Below are 17,847 nucleotides of genomic sequence, written 5' to 3'. Positions count from 1 at the left end.
CCTCCCGACCTGGCCCTCAGCCGAGGCTCATGTTCCTGTGGACGTAGAGCGCCCACGCCATCCGCAGAAGCCCTGGCCTTGGGTCTGGGCTCTGTGATCGAGGAGAGGAGCAGTATTTTTAGACAGATGCGTTCCTGTCCCAGCACGGCTGCGACAATTATGCAAATCCGGTCATAAGAAGTTTAAAAGCCTGGAACCACCATATTTCTTTATTTCATTAGCAGCGACACAGGCTGCAGAGTTGATGTGACAGAAGGAACTTGGTGCCAGCCTCACGCGCTCCATCCCCATCGTCCTCGGAGCGAGAGGTACTCTCTGCAGTGGGAAGTATGCGGGGTCAGGACATGCACGGGGTGTGGGGGGCCCTGGGCAGGGAGACACGAGGCCCCAGACGTCTCAGCCAGGAGACCCTTGGCGGTGCCTGCTCAGCCCTTATGTGTTACAGGCAGGGACCGAGAACTGGAGGAGGGACGTGGGGACGACTTCTGGCCCCCACTGGTCTGTGGGGACCTCACCATCCCGGGTCCCTGGCAAAACTCATGGCTGTGGAGGAAGTGCCTGGATTCAGACACGAACTCACAGGGCTCTCCCACTGCCCAGCCTCAGAGAGCAAGGTGGGTGGGTGGTAGCCCGCTGGTCCTGTGCTTGTGTCTAAGTGAGTCCGCTGTCCTGGTGGGCGTGCTTCTTTAGGAAAGGCAGATTTGTTTCACATGCAGGGTCCTCTTAACCGTTCCCTCCGTCCTCCCCATCAGGTGCCTTTAAATGGCAGCCAGTTCCATCAGGGACACTGCAGTGGATACCAGGGACCTTGGGAGGCAGGGCTGTCCTGGAACGGAGTCCCAGTGAGTGGCCGCCCCTCCCTGCAGGCCTGGGAAGGGCCAGGTGCTAACCCTCCCTGAGCACCTAGCAGCAGCTCAGCATCAGTGGGTGCGGAGCCGACTTCTGATAGGTAGCTGTTGAGTCAGCAGGTGAGAGGCCCAGGTGGGTTTGTCCCACCTGACTTGTGAGGGACTTTGTGACAAGTCCCTTCACTCGCAGGGCCTTGGGCTTCTCATGTGGGCCATGGAGAGCATGGTGGCTGTCCCATGTCCCTCCTACCTTGTAGGACTGTGGGGAGACTTAACGACGTGATGGCTCTGAAGGTGACTTGTTTGTCATGACTCTCGTGGTAGCCAAGAATCTAGCTCCCTTTCTGGGCCCTGCCATGTCCCCTCTCCCAGGGCTATTTCCAGTGACTCACCGACATGTGCTGAGACACAGGTGTGTGCACACAGACACATGCTTGAACAAGCACACACATTTGCACACTTGTGAGTATATGGACACATGTACACAGCCCCAGAGGTGCCCACACACAGGCTGGCCTTGGATGTGCACAGACCAATCCAACCACTTAGGGTGCTGCTGGAGCTGGGGGGCCTGCAGTGTGTTCTGGCATGCCGTCTGCCTCACCAGCTACGACTGGGCCCCGGATCCAACCTGCTAGGTAGGGAAATGGCCCCATTTTAAAGATGAGGAAACGGAGACCATGCATCTAGTTCCTATCAGAGCCAGAAACAGAATTGGCATCCTTGCGATGTAGCCAGGCTGGGCCTCACGCTTGTCCTCTAAGAAGTAGGGTCATTGTCATGTGACCTTGAGGGGCTGTTGTGAGCCAGTGAGTGAGGGGGCGGCAGACGCTGGCTGGAGTCTGGTGCCCAGAGGGTACTGGAGGGTGTGGCCTGCCTCACGAGCTCTGAGCTGCTGCTGGGCGGCCAGGGCCATGTATGCAGAGAGAGGTCTGTCCACCTGGGCATGGGCGACCATGGTTTGCAAAGTGAGGACATCAAACACACATTTCTAATCCAGCAGGTGTGGCCCAACGCTGAAAGGGGCGGGTGGCCACATGGGCATTTTATGTCTTTGCAGAGGGCGGTGACAGCTCTTATGGGCCTGACAAAATGCAAAAAGAAGGCAAGTGTTAGTGAGAAGCCACATGCCTCAGGGAGGAAGCACCTTAACTCCCACCTCACAGATGAGAAAGCGGAGGACCGGTGTCCTGGCTGATGCCCAGGGAGGGACAGTTAGAGTTTGGGCTAAGGAAGAGGGTCTCACAGGGAACAGCAGACTATGAGGGAAATTGGGACAGGAGAGGGCAGTGGCTCGGAGACCCAAAGCAGGAAGTGTTTGAGCAGCGAGGCCAAACGCTGCTGCGAGGCTGAGCAAGATGGAGTGTGCCCTTGGAGCTGGAAGGACAGGTCCCCAGTGACCTTGGTAGGCGCAGGCTCAGAGGGCATGGGTGAGGGCGGCTGTGCTGCAGGGGCTGAGAGAGAAAGGTAAAGTGAGGGGGTGGAGGTGGGCAGTGGCTGCAGGGTGTTCAGGTCGATGTGTTATTTTTATGGAAGGTTCTAGAACATCTAGTCCAGCAGCCATTCGTTGCATTCCTAGTGCTTGGTAGCTGAATGTGACCAGTGGCTGCCCTGTTGGACACACACAGACGGTTGGCGCCATCACAGTTTCATGGGCGGGCGTGGGGGAGGGGGCTTTCGAGTGGTGGGCTCATTGGAGGTGGTGCCCTGACGTAGCCCAGCCTGGGTCTCTCTGAAGTGTGGGGCCAGGGGACCTGTGGGGGCAGATGAGTGTCCATGCCTCCCCGTGACAGGATCCTGAGTCGGGTGGCATGTGGGGTGCAGGGCTGGGCACTGCAGGTGTGTGGGAACCAGCTGTTTAATGTGTGGCTGACTGTGCACAGGGCACAGGTATGTGTGACCCCCGAGAGGAAAGAGCTTTGTCAAGGACAGTCTGTGACCCAATCGGAACCTTTCTAGGTGCTCTGGCCCATCCCCTGGGCGGCTGTTTCCCGAGGCCCTGCCTGTGTTTGGCCCCATGGGGCACATCCTGCCCCCCCATCCCAGGGTAATTCTGAGAGGGCCTGGGAGCTCAGCCCTGCAGCGAGGGGCCTCCTGGAGGGATGTGTCACCTGCTGGACCCACCACCCAGCCACACCCAGCAGGAGGACGGGGTGACTCACTGTGTGACCTTAGACAAGGTCGTCTGTCTGGGCCTCAGTTTCCCCTCTGTAAAGCGAGATGTGGAATGAGAACTCTGGGTCCCTCCCAGGCTGAGGTGGTAGAGGCTATGGAAAGGGCAGAGGCATGTCTTCCTGAGGGCGGGGACCTGACTGCCTGGCACGCAGGGCAGGGGTCAGCCAGCGGGGTCACAGCCACCTTGCAGATCCCCCACCTGAGGCCAGGAGGCTGGGGGAGGACATCCCGTCGCAGGCCTGGCTTGCGGGGCAGGTGTGAGGCACCAAGGTAAGAGCAGAACCCCACCAGAGGGTGTGACAACCCCACCCGGCCCCCTCCCCACACCAGCCAGGCAGATGGAGGAAGCACCAGAGCGTGTGTGTGTGTGTGTGTGTGTGTGTGTGTGTGTGTGGTGGGGGGTGTACAGTGGAGGTGAGACTGTCCCCAGAACCACTGGCTACTCACAAGGTGCCAAGACAGAAGCACAGATTCCTAGCCTGTCACACTGGTGGGGGGACCCGTTGTGGCCACAGGAGGGCCTGGCTGGACCACAGAGGTGCCAGTTCACCCACATGTGCTGACATGGGTGCCCACACGTGTGCTGAATAGACTCCCCCCTTGTGCACGCAGGCAGCCCCAGCACACGTGTGGGCACCCATGTGCATGCAAGCCCACAGGTACTCAGCCTGGAGCCCGTGAGCGCTCGGGCCCTGGGCCAGCCCAGCAGTGGCTCAGCGGCCACCACTGCGCGGAGGGGCCCTGGGCGTGGGGGTGGGGAGGCCTGGGGAGCCCTGGAGCCCGTCCCCCTCCTGCCAGGGCCTGCCTGTGATAAGGGTTCTTTAGGCCTGTAATCCTCCTTAGCTTGACTTTGGGTTATTTTGAGCAAGAGATTAGAGGTGATTATGATCAGCATTACTGAGGTGCCGCACTTTCTGGACGGTGGGCCCCCCCTGCACCCCTTCTGGGGGCTGGGGCAGGAGCCAGCCCTTCAGCCCCACTGATGGCACCACCTTCCCTGCCCACTGCCCAGCAGGGCGAGGGAGGGCTCGAGTTCTCTCAGGAGCCCAGAACTCCCCCATGGGATTGTCGATTTTATGTCACAAGCCAGACCATGCAGGGTCGGACCCTAGCTTCCATTTAGCAGGCTCCCTCCTTTGGGAAGAAAACCCAAGCCTACTCGCCCTGCTCCCAGAGCCGTTTCCGACTGCGCCCAGAGAGCCAGTGTTGACTGTCACACAGCAACTCCAGCCACGCCTGGGTGGGTTCCGCCAAGGCCCCCACGGCCTCTCCTCAGCCCCAGCCCATCTGATCGCTCCCCTTTCTTTAAACCAGAAACAGGCTCTGCCCTGGGCACCAGATCAAAACCGTTCTTTATGAAGTTTCCAAGGGGGAAAATCCATTTCACATCATACGTCTTTCTCCTAATTTAAGCCGCCTCAGTGCAGACTAGTTGCAAACGTCAATATCAGTGAAATGCACCCAGCTGGCCGCCCGCCAGGCCACAGCGGTTACAGAGGCCACTGTAAATCCAAATACTAACAAGCAAACACACACCCATTCGTCTGTCCTGCAGGAGAAATACGCAGCCAAGCAGTGACGCTCGCAGACAGGGGTCCTCCTGCCGGGTGTGGGCCCTGGAGGACCAGAAGCCCACAGGCGGGTGCAGCCGCATCTCCCCAAACGCAGCCTGGCCCCTGCCTGCATGCACCCCACAGTGCCATCCTCAGTTTGTGTGCAGGCAAGGGGTCACAGAGGGGCCCAGGGCCAGGCACTCTGACAGTCAAGTCACTGTTCAGGCAGGAGGGGGGGAGGGGGTCAGAGGTGGGAGGGGGAGGGTCAGGTCCTTATCTGAGCCTGGGGAGCCTGGCAGAGCTCCCCCCTCCAGGCCTTGCTGCCAGGACCGCCGACGTGGGGTGAGGCAGCCTCCAGGTCCCTTGCCCACGAGGGAAGCCACAGGGACCATCCAGCTGGCCACCTGGGGAAACTGAGGACCAGAGTGGCACGATGTGCCCAGGCCACGCCACAGGACGGCTCAGCCCAGGGCTCACCAGTCCTGGATGCCTGACTGGTGTCCTGCGCGTCACTGAAGGGAGCTCAGAGCGCCCCCTGCAGGCGGCCGCAATGCTGTGGCCTGGCCCTCTGGGGACAGACAACAGGGCCTTCAGGCGGCAGGGCAAAGCGTCTGGTCACTCGCCAGCTGTGTGGCTTCAGGTTTTATGAGGCCGCCCATCTCAGCTGTGTGCAGGCTCACACTTGACCCTGGGGCCTGGGGGACGCCCAGCCACCTCCTGACTGGCTCTCTCCTTTGTCTTGCCGCAGGTGAGCTGGAGGAGGTGCAGGGTGGAGCTGTCCGGACGCCCAGGCCGATGGGCAAGGAGGCCATGGTGGTGGCAGCACACAGCGGGCGGACGATGAGAGGCGGCTGGCAGTGAGGGGGCGCGTTCCCTCCCCGCTCTCGCACTGTGCGACCATGTGGTTTGGGACAGGACACCCCTGAGTGTGTGGGCACCCTCCTCTCCTGCCCCTCCTTCCCTCCGGGGGCGCCCCCCAGCCCCCCACCCGGTGTCCCTGGCAGGCTGAGTGCGGCCTCCTGAGAGGGCAGTCCCCATGGCCGGGGGCCCGGGGGCCGTGCTGTGGGTGTGTGTGATGGCAGCCGCCCTGCTGCACGCGGGCGGCCTGGCCCGCGGGGACTGCTGGCTGATCGAGGGCGACAAGGGCTTTGTGTGGCTGGCCATCTGCAGCCAGAACCAGCCGCCGTACGAGGCCATCCCGCAGCAGATCAACAGCACCATCGTGGACCTGCGGCTGAACGAGAACCGCATCCGCAGCGTGCAGCACGCCGCACTCAGCCGCTTCGGGAACCTCACGTACCTGAACCTGACCAAGAACGAGATCGCCTACATCGAGGACGGTGCCTTCTCGGGCCAGTTCAACCTGCAGGTGCTGCAGCTGGGCTACAACCGTCTGCGCAACCTGACGGAGGGCGTGCTGCGTGGCCTGGGCAAGCTGGAGTACCTGTACCTGCAGGCCAACCTCATCGAGGTGGTCACGCCCGGCGCCTTCTGGGAGTGCCCCAACATCGTCAACGTGGACCTGTCCATGAACCGCATCCAGCGGCTGCACAGCGCCACCTTCGCGGGCCTGGCCCGCCTGTCGGCCTGCGAGCTGTACAGCAACCCCTTCTATTGCTCCTGCGAGCTCCTGGGCTTCCTGCGCTGGCTGGCGGCCTTCACCAACGCCACGCACACCTACGACCGCATGCAGTGCGAGTCGCCGCCGCACTACTCCGGCTACTTCCTGCTGGGCCAGGGCCGGCTCGGCCAGCGCAGCGTTCTCACCACACTGCAGTCTGTGTGCACCGATGGCGCATACGCGGCAGAGCCCCGCCTGGTGCCAGAGCGGTCGCCACCGGGCCGCGTGCCGCCCACACCGCTGGAGCCCAGCGAGGCCCCCTGCACCGCGGACGAGTGCTTCTCTGGCGACGGCACCACCCCGCTGGTGGCCCTGCCCACACTGGCCACCCAGGCCGAGGCACGGCCCCTCATCAGGGTCAAGCAGCTGACCCAGAACTCGGCCACCATCACGGTGCAGCTGCCCAGCCCGTTCAACCGCATGTACACATTGGAGTATTTCAACAACAGTAAGTCGTCCACCGTGTCCAGGCTGACCAAGCCCCAGGAGGACATCCGCCTGACCAACCTCTACACGCTCACCAACTACACCTACTGCGTGGTGTCCACCAGCTCCGGGCTGCACCACAACCACACCTGCCTCACCATCTGCCTGCCCAAGCCACCCAGCCCACCGGGCCCTGTGCCCAGCCCCTCCACGGCCACCCACTACATCATGACCATCCTGGGCTGTCTCTTCGGCATGGTGCTGGTGCTGGGCGCCGTCTACTACTGTCTGCGCAAGCGCAGGCGCCAGGAAGAGAAGCACAAAAAGGCGGCCGCGGCCAGCAGCCTCAAGAAGACCATCATCGAGCTCAAGTACGGGCCGGAGCTGGAGGCGCCCGGCCTGGCCCCACTGTCCCAGGGCCCACTGCTCGGCCCCGACACCGTGACCCGCATCCCGTATCTGCCAGCGGCCGCCAGTGACGTGGAGCCATACAAGCTGGTGGAGAGCGAGACGCCCAAGGCCAGCAAAGGCACCTACATGGAGGTGCGCACCGGGGAGCCAGCAGAGCGCAGGGACTGTGAGCCGGGCCGGCCGGGCCCTGACAGCCAGGGCTCGGTGGCCGAGATCTCCACCATCGCCAAGGAGGTGGACAGGGTCAACCAGATCATCAACAATTGCATCGACGCGCTCAAGTCCGAGTCCACCGCCTTCCAGGGCGGCAAGTCGGGCGCAGTGTCCACGGCCGAGCCGCAGCTGGTGCTGCTGTCCGAGCCGCTGGCCGGCAAGCATGGCTTCCTGTCGCCTGTGTACAAGGACACCTTCAGCCACGGCCTGCAGCGGCACCACAGCGTGGAGGCGGCCCCGGGGCCCCCTCGCGCCAGCACCTCGTCCAGCAGCTCCACGCGCAGCCCCAGGGCCTTCCGTGCTGAGGCCACTGAGGCCAAATACATCGAGAAGAGCTCACCCGCAGCCGACGCCATCCTCACTGTGACACCCGCGGCCGCTGTGCTGCGGGCCGAGGCCGAGAAGAGCCGCCAGTACGGCGAGCACCGGCACTCGTACCCCGGCTCCCACACGGCCGAGCCGCCCGCACCTCCGGTGCCCCCTCCCCATGAAGGCCTGGGTGGCCGCAAAGCGTCCATCCTGGAGCCGCTGACCCGGCCGCGGCCCCGCGACCTGGCCTACTCGCAGCTGTCCCCGCAGTACCAGCACCTGAGCTACGCCTCCAGCCCCGAGCACAGCTGCAGGGCCCCCCACAGCATCTGGGAGCGCCTCCGCCCCAGCCGCCGGCGGCACAGGGACCATGAGGAGTTCTTGGCCGCCGGCCACGCGCTGCGCAAGAAGGTGCAGTTCGCCAAAGATGAGGACCTGCACGACATCTTGGACTACTGGAAGGGCGTGTCGGCCCAGCACAAGTCCTGAGCCCCGGCACCGTGACGCCCGCGGACCAAAAAGGACCCAAGCCCCACTGCAGCTCTTTGTAACCCAGAGACTGTCACCTGTCACACATCACACACACACACACACACACACACACACACACACACACACACGGCAGCATTGTGGAGCCTGAAGACCCACGTAGAAAGCGGGGAGGGGGCGCAGACACTGACAGTAAATGGACCGTAGCCATGTACACGGACCTGCCCTGAGACCTTCTCACCGGTGTGAGCGGCCCGCCACACACACTGTGCACACGCACACACACACGCACACGGGACTTCGGAAAACTGTGTCTTAGGGATGGGGTGGGGGAGGGGAATTTTTTTTTCCAGTATCTTTCCTATTTCGATTCTTCTCTGTCTCCTTTCTTTTCCTCTCTATTTTCTTCCTTTTTTTTTTAAATAACAAAAGTAAAGTTCTCTTAAAAATTAAGACATAAAACACCAGACGTGGGGAGCGTGGCCACCTGGCTCCTCGCATGGTCTCCTCCGTCCGTGGTTTTCTGTGGACTCTCTTCAGTCCGTGTCTTCGTTGCCACCTCTGGAGGCCACCAAAGAGAGGAAGAGTGAATGCAGGCGGCCGAGTGGCGTGGGAGGTCCTGGAGCCCTGGGGGACTCGAGGGGTCGGGGTGTGCCTGTGGACGGCTGGGGGACAGGCCTGGGAGTGTGTGACGCAGCCCAGTCCCCACTGTACACTGTTGTCCTACTGTACAGAGAAAGTATTTCTATATTTGCAATGTTTGCTGTAAAATGAGAAAAAGAAAAAAGGCTATGTCTACTAAAAAAATTTCTGCATAGGAAAAAAACCCAAACACTTGTTTGTACTAGGTTTTTACTGTGGGATTTAGGGAAAGACTTGGGGTTTCTTTAGTGTCCATTAAGGGGGTGGTTTTATTGATGTGGGCCTTGGGGTGGGTTCAGGTTACACGTGGGTCACCACTGAGCTGTCGTCCCGAGAGAACAGACGTCACAGGCAGGAGGCACACGAGAGCCCGTGGGGGCGGTGGGGAGCCCGCACGGGGTTGGAGAGTGTGCAGCGGCTTTGAGAAGCCGTGCGGGCAGGTCAGGAAGGAGGAGTGTGCGGGGCCTGGTCGTCCCTCGGCCACGTGTGTCTGTGTGTGTGACCAGGTGTGTATGCACAGGACCAGGCGGGAGTGGGCCTGTGGGCAGCAGAGGTGATGGGGTGTGGATGGCGTGGGTCCCATGTGAATAGGTGAGATGGAGGGGGTGTTGGGGGGTGGTGTCCTGTGATGGCTGGAGCCCCACCTGCAGGGAAAGAGCCGTGAGAGCCCCGTACCGCAGGCCCTGGGACGCTGGAGCCCTGAGCCAGCCTCTCGGCCCCGCGCACCATCCCCTGCCCAGCCTGGTATGGCCCCAAAGTCACGGTGAGCAAGCGGTTTGAGGGCACCTATTCCAGGGCTCTCCAGAGACCACGTCCCTGCACCAGCCCAGAGGAAGTCCCTTTTCTCTTCGTGCCCCTGAGCCACGGCCCCTCTCATCCTGCCCTCAGGAGCCGCAGCCAGAGCAACGCTTTGAGGATAAGGTGTCATTTCTGGGCCCCTTGTCCACCTGTCAGCAAGGTTGGGGCCCTGTGCCCAGCCTGGGCCCTCCTGCCCCACCATCTACCTGGCCCAGCGGCCCCTCCCTTCCCCCTCAAAGGCCTGCACGCCACCCCCTCCATCCAGGGCAAAGCCCTTCCCAATCTAAATTTCTGACAAAGACCCAGTAAAGTATGAGTGGGGGCTGGAACTGAAGCCCAGACGCCATAGGGAGCCCTGAGACACTGAACAGGAACAAAGATGGTGGCAGGTTCTCAGGGTCTGGGGAGTCACCAGGAAAGGACGGGGTGGCCCAGCCTGACTCAGCAGTGGCCAGGGGTGGGGCAGCCCCCAGGGCTGGCGTGTGGCGGCCCAGAGAGGGACCTGCCTCGCCCAAGGTTACACAGGAGCTTGGCCGTCGTCCTGGCCGTGGGACGGAAGCAGGGCCAGGCTGCCTTAACCTGCTGCTCCTTGTCACTGAGGAGACACAGTTGGCTACTTATAGGGAATTGGAGAACAGGGGACCTGTGGTAGAGGTTCTGCCCAAGGTAAACGTGGCAACCGGCCAGACAGGCCAGGTGTGTGCGAGGGACAGGCTGAGAAGGCTGCCACCAAGCAGGGGTTTGAGGCGAGAGGCAAAGACCTGGAGAAGGGCACGGGGTAGAGGCATGGGGTCCTGAGTGGCAAGAGGACAGTTCCAGAGCCCAGCCCTCTCTGATGCCCAGGGTTGGACAGAGGCGGCGCTAGCTGTCCAGCTCCAGGCCAGTCCTGGGGACACACACACATCTCACTGTGCCCTTGCTTGAAGGAGGTCACAGTGGAGGTGACAGGAGTGGACGTGCAGAAGACGTGCACACGCGTTAAGTACCTGCTGTGCAGGGCTCTGTGCCAATCACCGTACGGAGCGCAGCGAGGGGCCTGCCCTGGCCCCCATCAAGGAGCTCCCGGGCCAGCAGGGCACTCAGTGCAGAGGCAGGGGGTCCAGCTCAGCGTGGCTGGGGAAGCAGGAGCCTGGAAGGCTTCCTGGGCTGGAGGCGGGTCTGAGAAGGGGAGCACAGTGAGGGAGGACGGTGGAGGTTGAGGCCCAGAGCCATCAGTGTCCTTGTGGGCTCCAACCCAGCTGAGTGCAGGATGGAGGAAATCTGTGCGCGAGCCCCACCCTGGGCTGGAACTGGCATCCAGCTTCCTGGGGCAGCTCCACAGGGCAGCTCGTGATCTGAGACAGGGTTTGGGGCCCAAAGTGTGGCTCACACCCAGCTCTGCCACTGTGACTGCGTGGCCACAGCGGTCGCTGAGCCCTCGGCCCCCTACCCCACAGCACTGGGCTGCCGAGATGCTCCAATGGCTTGTGGAGCCAGAGGCTGCAGGTACCACAGTGGGTGTGTATCAGTTTTCTGTCAGCCCGATAACGCTCACCAACCAACCCCAACACATCACTGCTCACGTACCAGCCTGCCCACTGTCTGGGGATGGCTGGTGGGGCCTGGGGCACTGGGAGGACTGAGCGTTGGTCCACCTGTCTCGTTCTCCAGCATCCAGCCCAGGTAATGGCCAGAGAGCAAGCCCTCCTGGTCACATCTGCTAACCTTCTGTTGGTCAGAGCAAGTCACATGGCTGAGTTCCCTCAAGGGGTGGACGGTCACCCCATCTACAGTGGCATGTGGCATGTGGCATGTGGCATGGATGCACAAGGGAGGGGAGTCAGCACCATCCGATACCAGAGGCCAAGTACACGGCCGAGCCCACGCGCTGCCCCTCACCAGGTGGAACACAGCACAGAGAGCAGAAATTCCAAGACAGAGGTTCCCAGGGTCTCATTCATCCATCCATCCATCCATTCATTCAACGTACAATTACAGAGCGCCTACTGTGTGCCAGATATGCCAGGGACATCAGTGAAATCTGTCTCCTCCCCTTGAGAGTGTATCAGTCACAGTCCCAACGGGAAAGCAGTGATGCCCCCAAATAGGATAATTCAAGGGGGGAGGGTTGCCCACAAAAGGACCATTTCCAGTGTGAGGGTGTGGGGGACCCACAGGAGAGCAGCAGCTGAGCTGACAGCGCACTGGGACGAGGGCAGGAGCTGGAAGGAGAGGGACTGGACAGAGCTGCTGGGCCCTGGGGTGGCCTGCAGTGCAGGACCACCAGCCTGAGGTGACGCCACTCTCCTCCCACCCTCCCGCCCAGCTCTTGCGGGGCCTCCCCTTTGGCCAAATGTGCAGAAAACCAGGAGGCAGAAGTCCATTCTCGTTCAGACCATGGAGAGACAGCGAGTAAGAAAGGTATGGAGAAACATGGAAGGGTGAACGGGAGAGGCCTGGCCTGGGCCCATTCAGAAGACGCGGCCACTGGCCTGATCCCCCGACGTGCAACGACGGGCGCTAGGGAGCACAGAGCAAGAAGCCAGCACTTCCCCCGTGGAGTCTGCAGACTTCTCAGGGAGCAGCGCTCAAGACCTCGGGGACAAACAATAGCTGACGCAGTAGAGGTGGGGCGGTGGGAGACCGGCAAGGGACCCCCACCCAGAGAGGGACAGAGCCCAAGGTGCCCCCCGTACCCCAACCCCAGGCCGCAGGCCAGCTGGCTGCTGGGACCAGGGAAGTCAGTGAAGCCAGCTCGGACGGCCTGCCTTGCCAGTGTAAAGAAATCAGGGTGGGCTGTGGGCAGTGGGGGGGCACTGGTGGTATTTTACAGACTAATAACTTGTATTGATTTTTTTCCTAACTCAAAAGTAATCCCATTATTAGACAAACTTCAGAACACAGCTAAAGGTGAAAAAGAAAGTAGAAATCACTCTCTCTCACCACCCCAGATAACCGCGGCTACCATTTTGGTATCTGGCCTTCCAGTCCTTTCTCCATAAATGCAGCAGAGCTGGAATTTACACACTACACCACCCATGCCAAGAACTAGCTCTTTACACTCTGTAACGGCCTCCCTTACTCTGGAACCTCTGTGCCCCGTGATGGGGTGTAGGTGTGGTGCCCAGAGATGAGACCTGACAGGGAGTTTGTGGGACGCAGTGGGAAGGAAACGGAGTGTGAGAGAGGATCGCGGGGGGCGTGTGTGAGTAAGAGGGTCACTGCTCATGGAATGACAGGCTTGGCTAGTTCACAGAAGCGGCAAAAATAGTTCACAGTGGTACTGTCTTAGGTGAGCGCAGCACAGCGTCAAGACGAGGGAGCTGTGTGGGCCCCTGGGAAAATTACATTAACTAGACGGCAGATCTTAGTTTTCAGCAGCTTTCACATGCGCACGTGTGTGTATGTGTGTGTGTGCATGTGCGTGTGCGTGTGTGGTCTGCAAAGGCATCCTGTGTATAGGTTTGTGTGATCACCACCACAGTCAAGATACAGAATTGATCCACCACCACAAAGCCTCCCCCAGGCCGCCCTTTATACTCACCCCGCCCCCAACGCCATCCCGGACCCCTGGCACCACTAATCTAGTCTCCATCCTCGTCATTCTGAGAATGGTACATAAATGGAATCATACACTATGTAACCTTTGATATTGGTTCTCTCACGAAGCATGAGGCCTGTGCGATCCGTCCAGGTTGTCGCGTGTCTCAGTAGCGTTTTCCTTTTCACTGCTGCATTGTACTCCTGTGTGTAGATGATACACCTGTGTTTGTTTCACCTTTCACCCGCTGAAGGACATCTGGGTTGTTTCCAGTTTGGGGCTGTTACGAATAAAGCTGCTATGAAAATCCATATACAAGTTTTCAAGTGAATTTACGTTTCCATTTCTCTGGGACTGGTGCTCAGGAGCGCAGTTGCTGGGCTGTGTGGCGAGTGCATGGTTAGGAATGGAAGCAGCTACCACTGTTTTCCAGAGCGGCTGCCACAGTCTGCGTCCCGCCATTTCCCTAATGTCTAGTGTTGTCAAACATCTTTTCATGTGCTATTTGCCATCAGTATCTGTTCTTTAATGAAATATTTCCTCATTTTTACCCATTTTTTCTGAATGTTTTGTTTTCATTACTGATGAGTTTTGAGAGTTCTTTATTATTTTCTAGATTGTGTTTTTGGCGTCACATTTAAGGACTCTGCCAGGCACTAGGTCCTGAGGATGTTCTATGTTTTCTTTTAGAGGATTTATAGTTTTACTTTTTACATTTAAACCCATAGCCTATTTTGAATAAATTTATGTAAAAGATATGAAGTTTACGTCAAAGCTTTTGGTTTGTTTATTATTTATTTTTTGCCTATTGATGTCTAGTTGCTCTAATACTATTTTTTGAAAAGACTATCAAACCTCCATTGAATGGCTTTTGCCCCCTTGGAAAAGTTTAGCTGGGTGTGTTGGTGTGGGTCTCTGTCTGGGTCTCTATTCTGCCCTGTGAATCTGCGTTTCTCCCTTCACCCGCACCAGTCTTACCGCAGCTCTGTGGGGAAGCGTCACATGGGGTGGAGTCCTCCCTCATATTCTCCTTTTTAAATTTTTTTCTAGCTATTCAAATGCCTTTGCCTTTTCACATAAATTTTAGAATAAGCTTATCTATATCTATAAAACATCTTATTGGGATTTTAATAGGAATTGTGATACACTTATAAATTGAGGAAGAATTGACATCTTTACTATGTTGAGTTTTCTAATCCATAAATATAGTATCTCTCTTCAATTATTTGAATATTATTTTATTTTTTCATCAGTACTTTGTAATTTTCAGCATACAAATCCTGGACATATTTATACCTATCTTTTTTAGATATCGTAAATGGTGCTGTATTCTAAATTTCAGTTTTCACATGTTTGTTGCTAGTATATAGAAATATGATTGATTTTTATATTTGATCTTGTTCACTATAACCTTGGTGAACTCACTCTAAGTGATGTCTCTTTTTTACCTGATAATTTTATTTTCTCTGAAGTATACATCATCTGGTATTAATATACCCATGCCTGCTTTTTTAAAGTAATGGTTGCATGGTATATATTTTACCATTCTTTTACTTTCAACCTATCTACACAGTTATATTTGAAGTGAATTTCCTGTAGGCAGCATATAGTTGGGTAATGTGGGGTTTTTTTGTTTGTTTGTTCGTTTGTTTTTTAATCCACTCTGGCAATCTTTTTTAATTGAGTATTTCGATGATTTACACTGAAAATAATTACTGATGTGTTAGGGCTTAACACTGACATTTTATTATTTGTCTTCTGTTCCCTCTATTTTTTGTTCCTCTGCTTCCTCTTTCTTGCCTCACTGTGAGCTACTTAAACTTTTTTTTATAATTACATTTTGACTGACCTATAGTGTTTTTGAGTTTACCTCACTGTGTAATTTATTTTTAGCAGTGGCTAGCTCTAGATATTACACTATACGTACACATAAGTTATCGCAGTTTACTGGTGTCAACATTTTATCATCATCAGAGACAACGAAGAGCTGGGGCAAGGTTGAACAATATGGCTAATCCTCTACATGAGGTCAATACTTCAAGACTGGGGGAGGTGGCTGCTTTATTTAATGCAGAGAAACCAACACAGAGAGTCAAGGAAAGTGGAAAAACAGAGGAATATGTTCCAAACAAAACAACAAGATAAAAGCTCAGAAAAGACATTAATGAAATGGAGATAAGCAATTTACCTAATAAAGAGTTCAGAATAATGGTCAACATGATGCTCACCACGCTCAGGAGAAGAATGGACGAACGAAGTAATAACTTCAACAAAGAGATAGATAGTATAAGAAATACCAGATAGAAGTCACGGAGCTGAAGAATAATCAAAGTGAAAAATACAATAGAGGGGTTCAACAGCAGATGAGATGAGGCAGAATAAAGGGTCATTGACCTCAAAGACAGGTCAGTGAAACTCACCCAATCAGAGCAGCAAAAAGAAAAAAAAATGAAAAAGAGTAAAGATAGCTTGAGGGACTCATGGGACAACATCAAGCAGCTAAACATTCATATGACAGGGGTCAAAAAGGGAGAAGAGAGAGAGAGAGAATGGGGCAGAAAACTTATTTCAAGAAATAATGGCTGAAAACTTCCTAACCTGGGGAAGGAAAGAGACACCTAGATGCAGGAAGCCTCCAGAATTCCAAATAAGAGGAACCCAAAGAGCTTCACACCAAGACACATTATAATTAAAATGTCACAAGGAGAGAATCGTAAAAACAACATGTCATGTATTAGGAAACCCCCATCAGACTATGAGCAGATTTTTTGGCAGAAACTTTGCAGGCCAGAAGGGAGTGGCGTGATATATTCAAAGTACTGAAAGAAGAAATCTTCCAACCAAGAATACTCTACCCAGCAAAGGTGTCATTCAGAATTGAAGGAGAATTTTCCAGACAAGCAAAAACTAAACGTTTACACTACCACGAGACCAGCCTTACAAGAAATGTTGAAGGGAATTTTTAAAGCTGAAAAAAAAAGGTGGCAATTAGTAACAGAAAAACATATAAAAGTATAAATCTCACTGGTAAAGGTAAACATATAATAAAATTCAGAATAATCTAATGTTATAAAGGTGATGGGTTAATCACATAAAGCTAGTATAAAAGACAAATGTAGTAAAAAATAACTATAATATTTGTTGAGCGATACACAAGATAAAAAGATAAGAATTATGACATCAAAAACATAAAACATAGGAGGTGGAGAAGTAAAATTGCAGAGTTTTAGAATGTGTTCAAACTTGTTATTATCGACTTAAAATAGACTGTTATAAATATAAGTTGTTTTATGGAAGCCTCATGATAACCACAGGCTAAAACTTATAGTAGATACACAAAAGATAAAGAAATCTAAGCATAATACAACAGAAAACCATCAAATCACAAAGGAAGAGAGCAAGCGTAGACAGGAACAGGGGAATTATAAAACAGCTGGAAAACAGTGAACAAGATGGCAATAATTACATACCTATCAATAATTACTTTCAATGTAAATGGAATAAATTTTCCAATCAAAAGAACAGGGTGGCAAAATGGATTAAAAAAAAAAAAAAAGACCCATGTATATGCTGCCTACAACAAACTCACTTCAGATGTAAGGACACACACAAACTGAAAGTGAAGGGATGGAAAATAATATTCCATGCAAATAGAAAATTAAATAAAACTGAGATAGCTGTACTTATATCAGACAAAATAAGCTTTAAGACAAAGACTAGTAAGAGATAAAGATGGTCATTACATAATGATAAAAGGGTTAATCCAAGAAGAAGATATAACATTTGTAAATATTTTTGCATCCAACATAGGAGCACCTAAACACACAAAACAGACATTATCAGACCTAAAGGGACAAATAGACAGCAATACAATAATAATAAGGGATGTTAACGCCCTACTTTCACCAATGGATAGATCATCCAGACGAAAAAAAAATCAATAAAGAGACATTGACCTGCAATGAAACATTAGACAAGATTGTTTAACAAACATATACAGAACCTTCCATCCAAAAGCAACAGAATATTCTACTCAAGTGTAAATGGAGCATTCTCCAGGATAGACCATATGTTAGGCCACAAAGCAATTCTTAATTTAAGAAAACTGAAATCATATCAAGCATCACTTCTGACCACATTAGTATGAAACTAGAAATCAATGATAAGATTAAACCTGGAAATTTCACAAAAATTTGTGTATTAAACCACAGGCTACTGAACAACCAATGGGTCAGATGAAAAAAATTTTTAAATACCTTGAGACAAATGAAAATGGAAGTACAATATACCAAAGCTTAAGGAATGCAGCAAAGCAGCTCTAAGAGAGAAGCTCATGATGATAAATGACCTTGTGAAGACACAAGAAAGATATCAAATAAACCACCTGACTCTACACCTCAAGGAACTAGAAAAGAAGAACAAATGAAGCCCTAAGTCAGTAAACGGAAGGAAACAGCAAAGATCTGAGCGGAAATAAATAAAATAGAGACTAGTAATAGAAAAATCAATGAAACTAAGAGCTGTTTTTTTTTTTTAAAGATAAACAAAATTGATAAACCTTTAACTAGGCTCACCAAGAAAAAAAGAGAGAGGACTCAAATAAAATCAGAAAAGAAAGCGATGTTACAACTGAGACCACAGAAATACAAAGAATCAGAAGAGGCTTCTATGAGCAGTCACACGCCAGATCGTGCAACCTGAAAGAAGTGGATACATTCCTAGAAACATACAACCTATTAAGGCTGAATCACGAAGAAACAGAAAACCTGAACAGCCTGATTGCTAGTAAGGAGATTGAATCGATAATCAAAACCTCCCAACACACAAAAGTCCAGGACCAGA

General features: G+C 54.2%; 1 protein-coding gene across 3 annotated transcripts in view; it reads left to right on the top strand.

Annotated features, from left to right (window-relative positions):
* ELFN1 (extracellular leucine rich repeat and fibronectin type III domain containing 1) overlaps positions 1–14,238 on the top strand; it is a 65,923-nt gene extending 51,685 nt beyond the window's left edge. For 2 of the 3 annotated variants that reach the window (XM_088798802.1, XM_088798803.1), the window contains exon 3: positions 5,325–14,238. In XM_088798802.1, the coding sequence (XP_088654928.1) occupies positions 5,613–8,045 (2,433 nt within the window). In that variant the 5' untranslated portion in view covers positions 5,325–5,612 and the 3' untranslated portion in view covers positions 8,046–14,238. Of the gene's footprint in view, positions 1–221; positions 309–5,324 lie in introns of all 3 variants that reach the window. The other variant, XM_088798804.1, reaches the window with a different exon arrangement.
* Positions 14,239–17,847: the final 3,609 nt, after the last annotated feature.

The sequence above is a fragment of the Rhinolophus sinicus genome, chromosome 5, assembly GCF_057876585.1.
Source record: "Rhinolophus sinicus isolate RSI-liver-muscle chromosome 5, RSI-T2T, whole genome shotgun sequence".
Classification (NCBI taxonomy): domain Eukaryota; kingdom Metazoa; phylum Chordata; class Mammalia; order Chiroptera; family Rhinolophidae; genus Rhinolophus; species Rhinolophus sinicus.
Note: the sequence above shows the minus strand (reverse complement) of the source record. Positions and strands in the feature narration are given on the sequence as shown.